The sequence below is a fragment of the Aulonocara stuartgranti genome (genome assembly GCF_965226115.1).
Source record: "Aulonocara stuartgranti genome assembly, chromosome: 10".
Taxonomy (NCBI): domain Eukaryota; kingdom Metazoa; phylum Chordata; class Actinopteri; order Cichliformes; family Cichlidae; genus Aulonocara; species Aulonocara stuartgranti.
The window spans coordinates 9,075,001-9,093,804 of record NC_138946.1 but is presented as its reverse complement, the minus strand read 5'-3'; the positions used below and the strand labels follow the sequence as shown (position 1 = coordinate 9,093,804).

Genomic DNA, 18,804 nt, shown 5'->3' with positions numbered 1-18,804 from the left:
AAAGTAAAAGCACGGTCAACAAACACGCAGAACCTGGGAAAATTAAAACTGGCTTAACGTAAATTACCTGTAATAGAGCCAAATAGCCAAAGTTATAATAATTAACTGAAACTAAACTAAGAACTAAATCTAAATGTAAAAAAAAATTAACTCAAAAAAACAAAACAAAACTAGACTATGAGTCAACTGCTTTAAAAAAATGTTTTTACTGTAATATTCAGTTCACTATGATATATTAATTTTCCCTCAATCTTGCACCCCCCATATGCTTTCCACATAATACTAATTAAAGAGACTGAAACAAAAAAAACTAAACTAAAACTAAACATTTTTAGAAAAATAAAAAGCAAAAACGAAACAAGAAAAAATTGAAAATATAAATCAATTATAACTCTGCTAACAGCTAAAAATAGCATTTAAATTAAGCTGCTGTTTCAAGTAAATTGCCATTTATTCAAAATCTTTAAAAAATACTGAGCTTACAAGTGATTTCAAAGGACTCATGAGCTGCAAAAAGAAATCCATAACTTTAACTGCTTTCTTTTAAAAATGTATTGTTTAGTAAAGTAATCTCTCCAGTGACAATTCATTTCCCCCAACATGAAAAATGTTATTAGAAATTGCTCCAAACCCCAGCAGAAATAACACTCTATTCAGGAAATACAGAAGACAATAATTCATTTGACCCTGGCTTTTTATTGAAAAGTTCTCTCTTTTACAATATAATTTATTTTTTCCTTTAAATATCACAAAGTAAATCACTAAGCAGCAGCGGCACTACCAATCCCTCTACATCCTGAACACAGTAACAATAAAGGTTTTGTCTTCATGTTTGTAGTTCTTAATCAAATTCATATGTTGCCAGCTGGATGAACCGGAGACGTGTTGTGAATACAGACATCTGTGACCACTGAAGCTAAATGTGTGGATAACGGCAGCAACCTCAAAAACACATTTAGAGAACTGAAAAATAAAAGCTTTGACACCATTGCACATTTCCTGTTTCTTTTAAATAGACAATGACTTCAAGAAGAATGACTTGAACACAAAAACTTTGTAAAGGCAGTCAGTTTTGAGTGTGCGGGCCACATCCTGTTTGTAGTTCTCACTCTGTGTCTGAGAACTCATCGGGAACTGGACAAACTGGGTTTCCGAACAATGACTCGCAGCCACTGCTGATTCAACAAAGCCAGATATTAAAGGGCAGCTATTGCACATGATTGTTTCAGGTGACAGATCTTTTGATTCACTTTTGCAATCAGATTTGTTTTTGTTTTAAGTCATACTTTACTGTTAAATGTTTAACTTAACAATTACAACTGCAGTTCTGAAGGAGAAAAAAAAAAGCTTCAATCCCAACAAGTATATAATTCTCTATTCAGCTTGTCATCAAAGATTTGTCCTTATCATCACAACGTCAAAGATTAGGTTTGTGTCAGTCTCTCTCTACACACACACACATATTTATATGTGTCAATAAAAGCTTCCACTTTTAAACATCTGTAATTTGAGACCGTCTATTTCCAAGAATGACAGAGACAGAAATGCAATTCAGTGCAACAATTCACTTTAAAGGCCATATTTAAAATTATTTTGACACAATAAAAATAATCAAGCTTACTAAATTATTATTATTAAGGTATCTACTCTGGCCATACCATTCACCAGATTTGAACCATTAAAGAGATGTGTAAGGCTGTGCTCTCCATCATCCAAACACTAAATAAGTGTGTATGTATATTTTCTCTCCATTTGTCATAAAACAAAAAGAAAATTGAAGTTTGTGGTGGAATAAAATAATGACATTGCAGCTATTTTAAAACAATTTCTCCCCAACATTTTTTCCAAAGCAATTTGACTTCAGCTTGGCTTCGCAGCAAAGCAGATGTTCAACTAATTAATGCACACAAGCCTCGTGAGCACTGCTCACTGTTTGGGGAGCTGGCACAGATCCAGCAAACAAGCCCTAGGGTGCCTTAAAGGACACATCTTCACAGTTTAAGACAAGTCCAAGTGATTTAGATTGCAGCTCCCTCTGGATCCATCAAATTAGATTAAACCGGAGAGCCTTGGAAGTTCAAGGCGATATTCAACAGCTGGGCTCCGAGGTCTGCCTGCTGCCCTCCAGGCAGGAACTCTGCAGATAGCTCTCTGTAGGTGCTGCAGACTCTACGTATATGAATGTCCTTCCTGTGAATGGCGTGTTTCCATATATGCCGTGCCTCGCCGTATAAAACTACTAAACATCTGCGAGGAAGGTGCACAGCTACATGGACCTCCCCTGTTAGTCCCAGCTCTGGCAGGCCCAGCTCCAGAGACATGGTGAGTGTAGTGTCTGACAACATGTTAATGGTGACTAAGCGCTCCCCCCATAGCCAAGAATCGTCTAAGTGTGGATCAATGGCTGCACCTCGCTCAGGATGATAATCCAAGTTGCACTGCTCCACTGGCTGGAAGCCAGCTAGAGTTGATTCCTGATACATCCGAAGCACAAGTTTATGGCTCAAAGCAGGGAGTCCACTGAAGCCACCCACACGCACTTTCTTTTTCTTGAAGTTCACCTTCGGGCCAAAGTCCTGCAACAATATTGGACTCCATTACTAATATATATATATATATATATATATATATATATAAAACACCCAGCACGCCCCTGCGGGCGGTTTATCCTTCAAGCTCGGGTCCTCTACCAGAGGCCTGGGAGCTTGAGGGTCCTGCGCAGTATCTTAGCTGTTCCCAGGACTGCGCTCTTCTGGACAGAGATTTCCGATGTTGTTCCCGGGATCTGCTGGAGCCACTCGCCTAGCTTGGGAGTCACCGCACCTAGTGCTCCGATTACCACGGGGACCACCGTTACCTTCACCCTCCACATCCTCTCGAGCTCTTCTCTGAGCCCTTGGTATTTCTCCAGCTTCTCGTGTTCCTTCTTCCTGATATTGCTGTCATTCGGAACCGCTACATCGATCACTACGGCCGTCTTCTTCTGTTTGTCTACCACCACTATGTCCGGTTGGTTAGCCACCACCATTTTGTCCGTCTGTATCTGGAAGTCCCACAGGATCTTAGCTCGGTCATTCTCCACCACCCTTGGGGGCATCTCCCATTTTGACCTCGGGACTTCCAGGTTGTACTCAGCACAGATGTTCCTGTACACTATGCCGGCCACTTGGTTATGGCGTTCCATGTATGCCTTGCCTGCTAGCATCTTGCACCCTGCTGTTATGTGCTGGATTGTCTCTGGGGCATCTTTACACAGCCTGCACCTGGGGTCTTGCCTGGTGTGATAGACCCCAGCCTCTATGGATCTTGTGCTCAGAGCTTGTTCTTGTGCTGCCATGATTAGTGCCTCTGTGCTGTCTTTCAGTCCAGCTTTGTCCAGCCACTGGTAGGATTTCTGGATATCAGCCACCTCCTCTATCTGCCGGTGGTACATACCGTGCAGGGGCCTGTCCTTCCATGATGGTTCCTCGTCTCCCTCCTCTTTCTTGGGTTTCTGCTGCCTGAGGTATTCACTGAGACAAGGAACATATATATATATATATATATATATATATATATATATATATATACATATACACACACACACACACACACACACACACACACTTTCCATACTTTCCATACTACATATATCAAATAGAAGATAAGAATTTTCTAACCTATACATTTTTAAGTAGCAGAAAGCAATTCTGGTTATTTTATTAATATGATTATCAAAACTGAGACCACAGTCCAAAATGATGCCAAGGTGCCTGACTTGTTCATTGTGTTTCAGAGAAAGGGATAATAAATATGAACAAATTTTCTCTGTCTCTGACTTTTTTGGATTTTTCTATCTTGTCTCTATTCATTTCTAGAAAGATTCTAGACATCCACAAGTTAATGTCATCAACGTAGCTTCATAATTTGTGAACAGGTTTCAGAGGTGTCGAACTCCAGGCCTCGGGGGCCGGTGTCCTGCAGGTTTTAGATCTCACTCTGGGTCAACACACCTGAATCAAGTGATCAGTTCATTACCAGGCCTCTGGAGAACTTCAAGACATGTTGAGGAGGTAATTTAGCCATTTAAATCAGCTGTGTTGGCTCAAGGACACATCTAAAACCTGCAGGACACCGGCCCTCGAGGCCTGGAGTTCGACACCTGTGAGTTAGATGATAAGGTTAAAAAGTAACCACTGACAGAATGTTTATTTCTGCAGTTCTAAAAATATTAACTAACACATAGAAACATTTACCCTTTAGTCATGATGAAACCCAATCGAGAAACTGAATCACGAAGCCTTTGAATTAAAATATCACGATCAACAATCAACAGTGTTGAAGGCAGCATGGAGAAGTATGACTCAAACTCTCTGTGAATCACTGTTGATGACCTGAGTAAACTCGGACTGGCACTTATATTGGCTTTACAGCCCTGATAATCGCTTCTATAAATCATAGTCTAAACAAAAATGTTTTGTCTGTTTTTATTTGATAACATGCTAACCTGTTTTCTTCGACCGGACTGCGACTCCTTCCACACATCCTGGTCCATCGCACATATGAGCTCCTTCTCTTCCTCTTCTGATATGAAGTTCTCCCACAGAAAGACCCCAGAAAAGGGGAAGGATGCAGCCTGGGCATCTTTTCCAACAGCGAGCCTCGACTGAGGATCGTAGAGGAAATGATGGACAATCTTCACAGAAAGATAGATAAATAGAAAAACATCGTTATTTATACAGTAACGCAAATGTATTCCTAGAATTATTATTATTTTGGCGATGAAATTGACAGTTTGTAGTGAATGCCTTTTTGTTATAATGACAAACGCTGTTGGTAGTGATGGCCCGCTTGAAGCTGACGCTCCGGAGCGTGTGTCGAAAAAAACAACACACTGGTTCAGAAGCACTGTGTCGAGGCTTGCTTCGTTTGGCAAAAGTCACGTGACCAGTGACGTCCGAAGCTTCATTACGCACGTAACTGCTTCGGTACCTGATTCAAACGGATATAAGGAAGTGAATCATCCACGGGATTCGTGGAGTGTGTTGATGGTGACAGATAGCGACGAGGTGATCATTCCACTGACAGATATGGAGCCAGCGAGGAAGAGAGGACGTTCTGGCGTGTGGGAATATTTTGAGTTGATTTTGCTCAATTCATTTTATCTGCCGAAGTGAAAAACTTGAAATGTCCAAAATCATGTTTTCATAATGTAAATATCATTACAGCATATGACTTTAGGAACACTTCCATGTGAATTAAAGCTAATGAAGACTACAAAAATGTATTTGACACTATACGTACATTACATTGCTACACAGTTTAGAAAATCATTTTGTTTATTGTTTTTAGGTGATAGTCTGCAGGACCCAGGAATACCTGCATATCTACCAGCTTGCAGTGTGGTTCCTGCACTCCACAGCCTCTTCTGTTCCATGCAAGTGGATTTTCTCCAGGGCAGGAGAAACTATTTCTAAGAAAAGAAACAGACTCAGCCAGCGCACAGTAACACTAATCCTCTTTTTAAATGTAAATAACAAAAGGGCTACCTTACATAGATCATGTTTTTACTTTGCAAGTTCTTGATTAGGGGTGGGTTTTGATTATCGCTTTTCTGATTACAATCCATGCTAAATTGAATAAGTGATATTGATTCATTAAAATCCCGTGTCGATTTGTAAATTAACGTTATTATGCCTGAAACGCCAGCATCTCAGGTTAAACCTCACAACATGTCGTCAAACACCATACAGCTAAAACAGTAACTGGGAGCAGGTTTACGGATTCTGCATACAAACGTGAACACAGAGCGCGGACCCGACGCGTCAGAATCAGATTTTGATGCGTCGTCGGGTCCGCGCTGTGTTTGCCTCTTTTTTTTTCCGCTGGCTTCTGCAGCTGCAGGTTTCATAACTCTCTGTTTACATCTCTAATTAAGTCTCACATGTGTCAGCTTTCTTTTAATAGATACGAAATTATGGATATATACTGTTAAATGATCAGAATTGTAATAGTTCTGACTGAGGCAAAACTTTCCAGATTCCAATCAAATTGAATCGGATCCTGTATCGAATCAAAATGATTCTACAAATCAGTGACGATGCAGCCATACTCAGCCCCCTAAGCATTTTCCCTTTCCAGTTCACAATCAGTCCCACCCCTAGGTCAAAAATATGTATAGGAATTGGCCTAATCTAATATTTTGTATGAACCTGTCCAGCTGTCCAGTGATTAAACGACAAGTAGATGGAGGCAGGACTTCACAGCAGGGGCATACTCCATAATGTGCTGTGCATTATCATATGTATATTATATATATTGCTCACTTATTGTATTTACCAACATCAAGGAGTTATGAGCAAAGAAAGGCCACACCATAGTGCATGTTTAAATAGGGAAAGTTTATTGATCAAAATGTATTACGCAGATACGCATTACATTTTTTTCAGCCCCCCAATCGAGAAAACAAAACCAATTACATGTTCAAAGCAACGGAACGGTGGCCCAATATCAGAGAGAACTCCACTCTTGAGTGAGCAGTGATAATTGAGCAGTCCGTTTTATTTTGCAGATTCAAGCTGCTCTTCAAAATTTTCACCACCAGATGTCACCGGAGAGGACTGTGTTGAAAAGCTTCGAGTAATGAACCGTTTTTCAATACAAGCTTCAGTGCTTCGGAAAGCTTCATTTGGCCATCACTAGCTGTTGGCACACATTTATAACCGCAGTAATATCCCTTTAATAAGGATGGAATGTCCTCAGAGGGCACCCGTAGCTTGTTGTGTGTGCGCTGCTGTTAGCAGTATTTGATTATTTTTTTAACTGTTATAAGCACAATATATAAGTATTCTGTTGGAAAACAGTACCTTTGATTCACTCGCCTCCGGTTGTACTTTCTCTTTCAACCCTTCGCAAACGAGACACCGGCGGACACCTTTACAAGCGCATGAAGGCACGTCGTCACTGGTGTCGGGAGCCATCGTCCTGCATCTTCTTCTTGTGTCAGGAAGAGGCAGCAAACGAAAACATTTTTTATCGACACCTAGCGGAGAATGCGGGTATTTTCAGGGTTTGAGAATTATCCAACCAAAGCTAAAAGAGGATGCAAATAAGAAAACACATTTCTGAATATAAAAAATACACACACACACACACACACATATATATATATATATATATATATATATATATATATATATATATATATATATATATATATATATATATATATATATATATATATATATATTTATTCATATATATATAGAGAGAGATTGTTGATCGTGATATAAGGGTAAATGTCGGGAGTGGCTGCCTTAAAAATCTGCCCTCCAACTTTTATGTCCTTAAAATACTTGTAAAAACTGTTTGCTTGTTTGTCCAAAAGCCTCTTATTGCCTTTGTTTTCTTAGAACAGATAATGGTACAATAAATAATTCTAAAGTGTTTTTGCGGATATTTTGTTGACTCCGTTAACATATAGGAGATTTTCATATACTTCAGTGCCACCCTGCCTAGACCTCTTGCCCCTCCTTGCCGTTCTGTTAAAGTCTTCATTGTTCATTGCTCTAAACTGGGAGTGCCAGAATGAATGCATTTCAGGGGCTACAGACAGCATAATCTACTCTTCAGTTCTAGACCCTTTCTTTTGAACCACATCCTGAAAATGTTCTGAGTGGTGATTAACGGCACAACTTCAACTAAATCATTCAAAAATGACATGAATTTTACCTTTTTTGTTTTATCACATTGGAACTATACAAAAGCAGAAAATATTCAGGTGATGGCTTTTTGGAATGAAATGTCAATACTATTTCACTTCTTTGTGATCCAAAGAACTTAAAATAACGTAATTTTAAATCAATGTCAATTTAATTTATACAGCACTTTTAATTACACTTAAACTCAATGTGCTTAACGTAAATAAAAAAGAATCATATTAATAAAAACTAAGTTATTGTACAATTGTCATAGGGTTAAGGTTAGTGCCTGGCAGGCAAAACCCAGGCTGTAAAAACAATCTCGTATTTAAACCACGCCCACCGGATATACGTAACATTTCCCCGGGAAAGCTCGGTTTCGGCAAGAGTGTTTTGAGTTCGCTCAAGTGTTTGGTAAGTGATATTAATCACAGATATTGGCAAGTTTTAAGTTGTTTAATAATAAAATCAAAACCACTAACGCTTGCTCTAATTAAGCCAATAATTGTTATTTGTGTTTGTAGCCGAGAAATATAAATATATAGAGATATATACGGCTGTCGGCACTGCAACGTGGTTAGCTAGAAGAAACTCAAACTTATTCTCATATAACACTTTCTCATCTTCTTTAAGTGAAATATCCTTCCTCACCTTAGTATGTATGGATCTCTATATAGACGTTATGATAACGTTACTTAAAGGATAGCGCGTTATGAAATCGCATTTAGCCTGTTATTGTTGAATAGCCGCTAATTTATTGTAAACTGTTTTTGGAGGAAATCTTCCATTTCTTTAACAGATTCATCATGCTGAGGAGCTAGAGGGGATTTTAATTGCTAAATGGAAAAAATGCCAAAAAAGAGTAATTAGATCAGCTAAAACAAGTGGAACAAGCTCAGTTGTAAACAATATCTGTGTAATAATATTAAACACAAATCTACTTTTCTAAGTCTTTGTCTGTACTACAGCGTTTCTCATCCACAGGAATTTTCATTGTTCTCGAGGCTGATCAGTGGTGTTGATTACTAATCAGGCCTTCTAAAGCAGTTACAGACCTTACCCTATTGTTTGTATCTAATTATATTCTTAAAGAGCTTTTACGGAGTTTCAGTCCTTGATGTAGTCAGTTTGTTTTGGCCATGTGGGCGGTGCTCTGGTTGTGTGATTAGAACAGGATTGACAATATAAACAAACTAGGAGGACACTTCTCTCAGCCTTAGCTTCAGTTTGCCATCTTCACTCCTGAATTGTGCTTCTTCCTGCAGATAAGCGATGGAAAAAATCACTGAGAAACTTTTACTGGAGAAAGCCTCTCCAAAAGCCAACAAACTGGAGCAAATCATGACTTTGAAGTAAGGACTTCTTATTCTTCTTATTCTTATTCTTCTTATTATGCCCTGTAGGTGTCTTGCTGTCTTGCTGTTAAAGTTGCACTGAAGTAAACTGGTAATGCTTAGTTACAGTTGTGGTGACAAGTTTACATCCACTCATCATGGGCATGATTGTCATGGTATTTTTATGATGATTCTTGTTTTTTTAAAGTAATTAAAATGTATCCATTCATTCCACCCTGGAAATTATGAAGCCCTAAATGACCATGACATTTATACCAATGCTGAGTGCACATAAACAGCTAAGGCCCTAATAGTCAAAGACATTTTCCAGTTGGCTATTTAAAAACTGGAATAAAACATTGAATTAATGGAAATATTTTTATACTTTTGTGATATTTGTGTGTATGCCATAAGATTTAAATAAATGATTATAGATGTAATACTATAATCACTAAACGGTGTCATATGTAATTTTATTTCATACCCCATGGAAACACTAACTTTGGTGCTCTTTGTGTTTCAGCCTGTCTAAGATGAGGTTGAAGCTTCAGGATCTACCTGTCAAGCTGCTGTCCCGTCTCCAGTCTCTGGAGAAGTTGGATCTTTCTGGAAACATGCTGCAGGAATTTCCCAAGAACCTGGAGCTTCCTGCTCTTCGTTTCCTGGACCTGAGCGACAACCAGATCGAGAACGTTACCACTCTGGACTCGCTAAGCAACGTAGAAGAGCTGAGGATGGATGGCAACCTCTACATCACTGTGAGCACATCGCTTTGTTTTCTCCTTACACTCCTGTTTTAGTGTCACTCTTTGCAGCTACAGCACAAATGGCAAATACATGAACAGGTTATAACTGACACTTGTCATCAGTATTTCATAAAATCACATACATCTACACCTACTGCTGTCTGGCTTGGCTCATGGAGAAATATTTGAGTCAGGCCACATTGCTGAATGATCATATCAGCTGATTATTAGTGTTAGCATTGCAAGGGAGCACCCTGCATCAGTTGTCATGACAATAAAATATTCATGTGTTTGACTCCCTCAGCCAGCTCAGGCCTTTGTCTGCTGAGTTTGTGTATTCTGTCTTAAGGGTTTCCTCCTGCAATGCAAACACATGCTGATGATGTGAAATGAAGTCCTGTAGGTGTGAATGGCTCTTTTTTGTGTCAACTCTAAGATAGACTGTTGTCCAGCCTTTTCCCCCCACTGTGAAAGAGACACAGTTTCAGCCCCCACTATCCTGCAGATGATAAATGGAAATAAGGAAATCCTTGCTCCTCTGTAGGATCTGGTTGTTTTTCTAGGTGATTCATATGATAAAGCAAAACACATCCCTGCATTCTTATTATCCCAGTGCCCCAATGAAAACTGTATTATTAGCAGAGAAATTCTTTTAAAAATGGTTTCCGCTCATTTTCATCATTTGCTTCTGATTGGCTGCCACTCATAAACAAGATCAAATAGCTGGCACACAACAAATATATATGATCTTTGTCAGCTCAGTGATCAGAATGAGTAATTACATAATAATTCTGAAGTATAAATCATTCACTGAACTGCAAATAATGGAGGAATTAAACTCTTTTCCTTTTTTGCTGTGATCTCCAGTGTCTTCCACATTTGCACAGTCATATCAAATGTACAGTATGTTTGAAAGTGTTCACAGAGAGACTGCTTTTTTAGGTCCCTTCATCATAAAATGCCGCCACACTGACTTAATTGTTAACGTTTCTTTTGGTTATCAGGTGAGTGACACTTACAAGCTGATGGTGTTGCTGCCCAATCTGAGGATTTACAACGGTAAAGATGTCAGTACTTATGCCAACCACTTGCGTTATGTCTACAGTGATAATCTGAGGACCAGGGTATGGAACTAATATCTTATTTTGCTCTACTTCATGGTGTTGGTGTTAATGTTCCTGCATTTGATACTGTACAAAGTCATAACATGCACCAAAAAATGATTTTTAGCAGCTGTTGTTTTGGAAAAAAAAAAAACTTCTGGCCCAGATGTGGCAATGCGTCATCGTTTCATCACGTAGCCTGGAATCGCTGTCCTAACTATTGCTGTTTATTTTAGATTGCTGCTCTTTGGGAGAATAGCTTCTGCCTCCCTGATCCCATCACAGCAGAGAAAATAGATGTCTTGGAGAGCAAGTTTGTCAGCACTGCTTCTTATCAAGTTAAATTTGGGCCCAATTCAGTCAGTGACTTCACCAGGTGGAGGGTAAGTTTAGAGTGCTTTAGCACTTGTTTTTGGCTGCTTTCTGTTACATTTAATAACTTCTTCTTTGTCTCCTTTGGATCCTAGGTGGGGATATTAGCTAAGGAGTATCTTCTCTCACTGACAGAATCAAAGAAAGAAGTTGATAGCGTGGAGACTACAGGCACTCAAAATAACTCTGTGAGTCATTGTGTGCACTAAATATTGCTGCATTAATGAAGTTGCACCAGAGATCAGCAGCTTCCTACTTAGTGTCTCTGCTTTAGTCCAGAATATGCTTTTATATCCAAAGTTCTGTAGTCAGCTGATGATGATGTTAGAAGATTTAAAGTTCATACAGTGGCTTCGTCTTACACAGGATGTCTCGAAGCCCGCAAAGAGGAAACAAACTGAATCAGTTATAGACACCAGCATAAGACTGAGGCCTCACAAAAAGCCTCGCACAGATCCCGCAGCCTCTGCAGCCTCAGACAGTCCACGCCAGTCGAGATTCCGCCTCAAGCCTCAGACACAAGATCCAATCGACACAATCAGGAATGTCCCCAGCAAAACAAGTCGGCCTCCCATTACCCCGAGCAGGGGAGAGAGGAGATCAGAGAGACCCAAGAGAAGTTTTCAAGAGCAGCAAACCAGCGAGGATGATGCTCAGAAGAAACGGAAGGAAAGTTTGGGCAAAAAGGATTCACGGAGAGATGCTGACATGCTGCAAACAGTAGAAATTCGCAGCGACACACAGGTAAGGGAAATATACCTTCTTTGCTAAATGCAGTCATTTAAATTTTAGTCTGGCCAGTCAGATTCTCAGGAAATTTGCTGCCAATGCCATTGATCACTGGAAAATTGATCTGCCTGAATTCCCAAGACAAAAGATCTAAAAAAAAAAAAAAAAAAGGAAAAAAACATACCTGAAGTCAAAATGTATCTTGAGACAGCCAGTAGGTGGCAGTATTAGTCTGTGTTTCCATGCAGACTTGTACATCTGGCAGCTGGTACAGAACATATGTCCCCTCTTGATGAATTTTAGTAATTTGGCTCTTCTTTAATTTTTCATTTAGCTCCAACAGGTCTTTTCTTTTGTCTAATAACCTGGTTTATTGTCAAAATAGCTGTGAACCCCCCACTTTTCTTTTTTTTTTGCTCGAGCTTTGTGTGCATCAGTATTGGTAGCATCACTATAGGTATCATCAGATTGTGCCTTCATTAAAGTTTCTCCCCCTATCTCCCTTCTCCATCTCATGATTCCTTCCTCCAACAGCCGGTGCATCTCAAGCCGCTCCATGTTCTTCAGTGCCACAGCAAACAGGACAGCTTAGAGGACTTCTCCACCCAGCTGTGGGCCTGTGCTTTCCAGCCACTGCCTGATTCTGCTGGTATTGTTTGAATACACGTTGAAAAACAGTTGCAGGGCATCTCCAAGTCAAACAAAGCTTTAAGGATTAGAAGAAAGAGATTTGAAAGTTGTTGTTTTTTGTAAATGTGGGATTAAACTCAGGCTTTTTATCTTTATTAACAGGCAACGCTGGAGGAAGTCGTTTGGTCGCTACTTGTGGAGGAGACTCTATCTGTTTGATTGACTGTGAAATGGGGATGGTGATGAAGAAGTACAAAGTTCCCGGGGAGGTATGCTCCATTTATTCGGATTAGTCTGCAGTAGTTAGGCTTTAAAAACCTGAATTTTCTCTCTGTCTTTTGCTCAGACTCGTAGGATACTTGGTTCATAATGGCAAGAAAACAATAAAGCTCTCTGTCTGTTGCTTTCCTTTACACCAGGAGTTCTTCTCCCTGGCCTGGACTACAGTGCTGATGTCCAGAGGAGGCAATGCTTCAGCGCAGCACTGCAGCATTCTTGCAGCCGGTGGGAAGAGAGGGATAGTCAAACTGATTCATCCCAGAAACAACGTGGCCTACGGAGAGTTCAGAGCCAGCCGAAAGGCGCTGTCTGTCCTCCGATTTAACCACCAGCAGGGAAACTTCCTCTTCAGTGAGTAATTAATTACACAAACTCAAACCATAATAGCGAGTATGGATAAAAATTGGGAGTTTAAAGTTCTGACAGAGAATCAGATGGTTTGTAAATAAATCTTTTGTCAGGCTTAAACTTATAAAGAGAAAACAAATGAATAGCGAGGTGATTACCCATGTCTGTTGTAATCATTTACCATTGTTTACATATCAACCTCTGCTTCAGCTGTGATCTGATGTAGTGTAATTGTCCAGTTAGGAATTATTACCACCTCTTTGAATGTTTGCTGGACTGTTTTCTGCTCATGTTTTTCTCTCTGTTAGATATATTTTTTAAGGTTTTAGGGATCTGATGCCGTTTGTAAACAGTTGGCTATGGAAAGTGACACTCCTGTCTCTGTGTTCTAGTTGTATTCTTAGCTATGCCTGCTCTTAAGTCCTCACATCTCACTGATATTGCTTTAGCAATAATTTGCTCACCTGTTAGAGTAGTGGGCTTTACATAGTTTGATTTGCTCTTGTTTAAAGTGAGTTACTTGTAAAGTAACACCGCCTCAACTTCTGTCTTGTAGCGGGATCGTACGACAACAAGATCTTGATGTGGGATATCGGCGGGGTGGACAGCCAGTACAACTTCAAAGTTGTGTGAGTCTTTCTGCCAGGAAAAGTGTTTGCGATGCAATTTCTTTAGCAGATCACATCTGTTGTACTGACTTTTCTAAAATATATAACTGTTTATCAATAATACATTTTTAAATATATTTTTTATGTTTTTTCAAACTGCTACCATTGACATTAAGATGAACGGTTCAGACTGTGATGTTGAAAATTTGCTGTTTGACCCTCCAGTCAGCTGCTGGTATTGGAAATCGGTACCACCCCTCTGCACATCTGCTTGCCCCCCACTGCTCCCAGTGCACACCTACTGACTGCCTGTGAGGACGGCTTGCACTGCTACAACACACAGCTCGGTGCCAACAACACCAGTAAGAGGTGAGATTTGAATCTCTCCCAGTCTACCTTTTATTCTGGTGACAGTCAGTGACCTAGACTATACTGGCTCACTATATCTGTTCACTGATGTTTTAATGAGAAAACTATGAATACATATGTGGCCCACCCAGAAACAATTACAGTGTTTTTGTTTTTATCTCCTTGGTAGGTCAAAAGAAATGGAGATAACTTTCCCCATATACAAGAAGGAAGACAAAGACCATGACTACCACACGGTGGACGGCCTGAGTTTTCTTAATGATGACATAGTGGGTAAGTGTACCACAATACCACTGTAGTTTTATTTACAGTGCCTTTAAACACATGCCACTCTGAGCTGGAAACATTGACTCATGCTGGATATAATTAGACCTTTCAGCGATGCTTGGCGTTGGCAGTCAGTCCAGGTTGGTCCTGACTTCATTTAAGTTTGAGGATCTGACTCTGGCACTCTGTAGTGTCATAGTCTCACTGTACAATATCAATCGCCTTGAGGTGACTTCTGTTGTAAATTGGTGCTACATAAATAAAATTGTCTAGCTTAAAATCTCCTGCTTATTACTATTCCTGACTTCCCTTTTCTCATTTTTTTTCCTAATCTTTTGCGCGCTCTGTCAATTATGATAGCATCCAAGAACTACCTGTATGGTTGCATCTACCTGTGGAGCTGGAGCAGGACCAAGGTTCAGCAGCCTGACAAGAAGAGCAAAGCAGTGCGTGCTGTGGTTCTGGCTGAGCTGCAGTGGACCAACACTCAGATTCCCTACCTGGCTCTCAACACCTGTCCTGGTAAGTTCACCTCATCTCGTCAGTTCTGATGCATTTAACATTCAGTCGTCATTTCAGGTCATCATCAGTGTAGACAAAGGCAGTAAGCTCATTAACTGCCATCTTCCGGTCACCACAGATATTTTGGGAGCTGGGACACAGAAGGACAGTCCAGACTGGGTCTGAAGCCACTCCATAGTTGCCCTGACTGTCGGCTTTACTGTAGAACTGGATGTTTTCACTTTACAATCTAAATTACGTTCCAGGGTTATGATTTTAACCCTCCAGATTGTGGTGAATCAGATAAATAAAACATTCTAAAGCACAAATAGATGAGTGCACACCTTCACCGAAGCCACACACTCAGACCTGCAGCTCTGAAACAACAGAGAGGACAGCTGATGTAACTCAATCACTCTATGCTGTGAACTAATTTAGAAGATCTTGAAATGCAGACAGCTAATGACCTGAAGGACTTTAAAGTTCATTTAAAGGTTCCTGGTAGTAACTTGTGAAAAAACTACTTTAGTGCTTAGACCAAGAACATCACAGATACTCACCACGTGTACTTTTCTGTGTTCTCATTCCTATCATTAGGTCAAGCCTACATGGTGTGCGGTGATGACAAAGGCAAGATATGGACATACCACATCCCCAACCTCCAGAAAAACAGCTTCCACACTGGGAAACCCATACTGCCCACTGAGGTATCTGTATTCTCAGACAGTAGCTTTCTCTTACGATTCTTGTTTAGAGAAATATCGATTGTTTTTTTGTTCTTTTTTTTCCTAAAAATGAGTCTATTAAATTAGTCTGGGAGGTAGTTGCAGTCAGACAAAACAAACTCTCAGATTAGTGAACGTTATCCTAATCATCAGTTATACTTTCCTTCGTTGTCCTTGTTTTTGCTCTCTTTTACTTTTATGTCTTATTAAAGTTGTTTCACAATCTTAGCTCTGAAAAGTGAAAACACATGGAGCTTCATCCGCCCACTTGTTTGTTTTCCAGCTGGATTTCTGGTGATGTCACAACATACCCAGATCTCAGCACTGGGCTGAAACATTGTCCTTCATGTGTGAATCCACTGAAGTCCCGTAAAGAGAGAGTTTCTTTGTCTTGCACTCACAAGACATTTAAATTTGCAGAAGCAGTTAATTGTGTTGTTCCTAGAGAAATACACGTGCACAGGAATGCACACAGGAAGCTTACAATAGATAAACACGGGCCATTCAAGTATTATTTTAGCTTCAGCATAATTTCCTCAGATTTTGTCTGCATCTCTGATAACAGATGTGTGCAACCACCATAAATATGAGAGATCTGAGCTGTGTAGTTGATTTTTGTTTCATTTTGGAAGATTACACAATGACCAGCTCTCACATATAAACACAGGATTATCGTGCACAGGAGTGCCTGTGCAGGCCATTAAGATAACGTAAAGGATGGAGACATTTTAAACCTACATTTCAATGAAATAAATGTCACTATCCATCTTCACTCTTTAAAGAGAGCTCAGTTTGCTTGCCTCTTTCAGCCTGCACATGAAATGTAAAGACTAGTGATTTGAGACTTCCAAAGCTTCACGTCGGCTGCGTGTAATGAGCCGAAACTTCAGATGCATTTCGCTTTTCTCTCCACTCAGCACTAACATGTTGTTTGTTTTTGGCAGGTGTTGGAGTGGCCGACCCCAGTTAAGAACGGCCACGGCAAGGTAGAAGGCCCCTCCATCAACAGCGTAGCCATGGACCCTGAGCTATGCTATCTAGTTGCCCTTAGTGACAAGAATATGGTGATAGTGTGGAAGAGAGAGGAGTCGCCCTGAGCAACCATGGACTGCACAGCCATAAAGAATCTGAGTGTGCCCCATTACTGAAAATGTGCACATTCATAATTTGCGAGTGTTGATGCTACATCAGCATCTAAAAGCATCACAGACTGAAGAACAAAAGAACTCTGTTACTTTTTTTACACAATAATGTATTATGTGGAGTTTAAACATAAAACTGTAATTTTCAGATGTTTTTGTTTTTACTTAAAGTTGCTGCTGTTATGAGTTATAGGTGATCATAGCTAGGTGACTTTGACTGTGACAGAATTATCCGTTGATTTGTCCAGAATGGACAGAAACGGCTCCATTTAGATCTACATGGTTACAATAATGAACCGTGGACTTCAAAATTCAGCTGATGACTGAATTTGTTTTCTTGTTTCTACTCCCTGGCACAGTTTCACAGTTTGGATGTGCAAACTTCAGTGTAAAAGTACAAGCGAGCCCAACATTAACAAAGCCATTTAGCTGGTTTAAGTTTAACTTGAATTAGTTAAAGCTTTGTTAAACTTTTTTTAGCAGATCTGTGTGTAATGTCAGAACGGTCACGAGTTCGTGTCAAAGAATTATTCCTAACTTTAATGATGTGTTGTGGTAAGGTCTCACCCCTCCATCACCCTTGTTTCCACCAGTAAGGACCTGGTTTTTGCAGAAAAAGCAGTCCTAGCACACAGCAGATTGTGACTCCACATAATAAGACTGCTCAGTGTCTGCAGGATGTTTTAAGGGCTACAGTTTATCCACATTTTCACTGTAACAAACTTCATGTTTCACATTAAATTGGTTCATTCAGATTTAAGCCGTCAAGAGTCTGCGGCTTGTTTCTTTTTTGAAATATATGCTTTGTTGATAAGTATAGTTTTTGAATGTGAATGATTGAGGCTTTTATTTTCCTGTGCTACTTTTTTAATGATCAGATAACACTGAAGAGTGAAACTGCTGCAACATTTACTTTTCTGAATACTTCTCATGTCAGTGTGCTTATTGTGTTTTTATGCTTTAAAGCTGAAAGTGGACTGTTTTTTTTATTTTATTTAATTAAAGAAGTTTTTAGCTTGCTTCTAACTGCTTTTGGCTTTTAAGTGTATTCTGTTGTTGAATCAAATGTCTGAATTCTTAAGAAGTACAGCAAAGATGTAAACAGGTTGTTCTGTTGTACCTGGTATTGACTATTCTCATTTTAACCACTTGGTGGCTGGCATGGTTGTTTTTTCCTTAGCTCTGAAAACACAGACTACATTCTTTGGAAGGAATTTACTTGAAGGGTGCTTGCTACCCACTGTGCCCAGTAATGTATATGCTTAAAAAACAAACAATAAAAACAGAAGATTTCATTACAGAATCATATGTTTGGAAAAGGGGTTCAAAAATTAGATGAAAAGAACCACTCAGCTTATTTTACTGGGAGTACTTTGGTGCTACAAGGAAGAATGGATTCAATTACACAAATGATTTCCAGGAGTAAACATTGAAGTATCTGTAAAAGACAAAGATGAAAAGAAGAAAATGTTCCAAAACTATGAAAAATCTACAATGGACCAGCTCAGAAAGTGTAAGATGAAGGTTTTGACGTGACTCTCCCGGTCCACAAACCTAAACAATAATAGGAAATCTCCTAAAGGTGTTCTGAGACTCCTGGGAACCCAAGACTTTGGCAGGGATGGCTGTAAATTCTCTACACAAGAATCAAAAGACTTGCTGCTACAAAAAAAACTTCCCCAAACAAGTTTTACTGAGCAGGTTATCCAACCATGCAGGATGTCCAAACTTTTACCTCAGACTTTTGTCCTGTTTTGTCTTCATAGGTCAGCAGAGTCCCTTTGTTAACAGTTTAGAAAGAATGCACTTTTGTATTAATTCAACCACACTTCATGTAAGGCTATATGAGTGCAAAACAAGACCGAGGGAGTCTTTCTCTTCACCTTCAGTGTTTCTGCCCTAGTCATCTTCCTAACATTGAAATATAGCAGGTATTAAGAAGTGCCCTCTCACCAGTAGTTTGAAAAAATTC

The 18,804-nt window shown here is 39.7% G+C and overlaps 2 protein-coding genes across 3 annotated transcripts; one reads left to right on the top strand and one right to left on the bottom strand.

The window, feature by feature from the left end:
• Positions 1-676: 676 nt before the first annotated feature.
• Positions 677-6,995, bottom strand: alkbh4 (alkB homolog 4, lysine demthylase). 2 transcript variants are annotated; one of them, XM_082548451.1, is made up of 4 exons: positions 6,846-6,951; positions 5,359-5,452; positions 4,487-4,675; positions 677-2,576 (listed from the first exon to the last, which is right to left on the bottom strand). In XM_082548451.1, exons 2-4 carry the CDS (start codon positions 5,362-5,364, stop codon positions 2,055-2,057), a joined length of 717 nt encoding a protein of 238 aa, XP_082404577.1. In that variant the 5' UTR covers positions 5,365-5,452; positions 6,846-6,951; the 3' UTR covers positions 677-2,054. The 2 variants fall into 2 exon arrangements, with proteins under 2 accessions (XP_082404577.1, XP_082404576.1); XM_082548450.1 differs by lacking the exon at positions 5,359-5,452 and having other exon boundaries at positions 6,846-6,995.
• A 1,027-nt stretch (positions 6,996-8,022) lies between these two features.
• lrwd1 (leucine-rich repeats and WD repeat domain containing 1) lies at positions 8,023-18,102 on the top strand. Its single transcript, XM_082548309.1, has 16 exons — positions 8,023-8,093; positions 8,945-9,031; positions 9,537-9,771; positions 10,764-10,883; positions 11,099-11,245; positions 11,330-11,422; positions 11,601-11,978; positions 12,498-12,612; positions 12,756-12,862; positions 13,013-13,223; positions 13,777-13,849; positions 14,054-14,197; positions 14,367-14,470; positions 14,825-14,986; positions 15,563-15,672; positions 16,635-18,102. The coding sequence occupies exons 2-16, from the start codon at positions 8,952-8,954 to the stop codon at positions 16,785-16,787; spliced, it is 2,232 nt and encodes a 743-aa protein (XP_082404435.1). The 5' UTR covers positions 8,023-8,093; positions 8,945-8,951; the 3' UTR covers positions 16,788-18,102.
• The last annotated feature ends 702 nt before the right edge of the window (positions 18,103-18,804 follow it).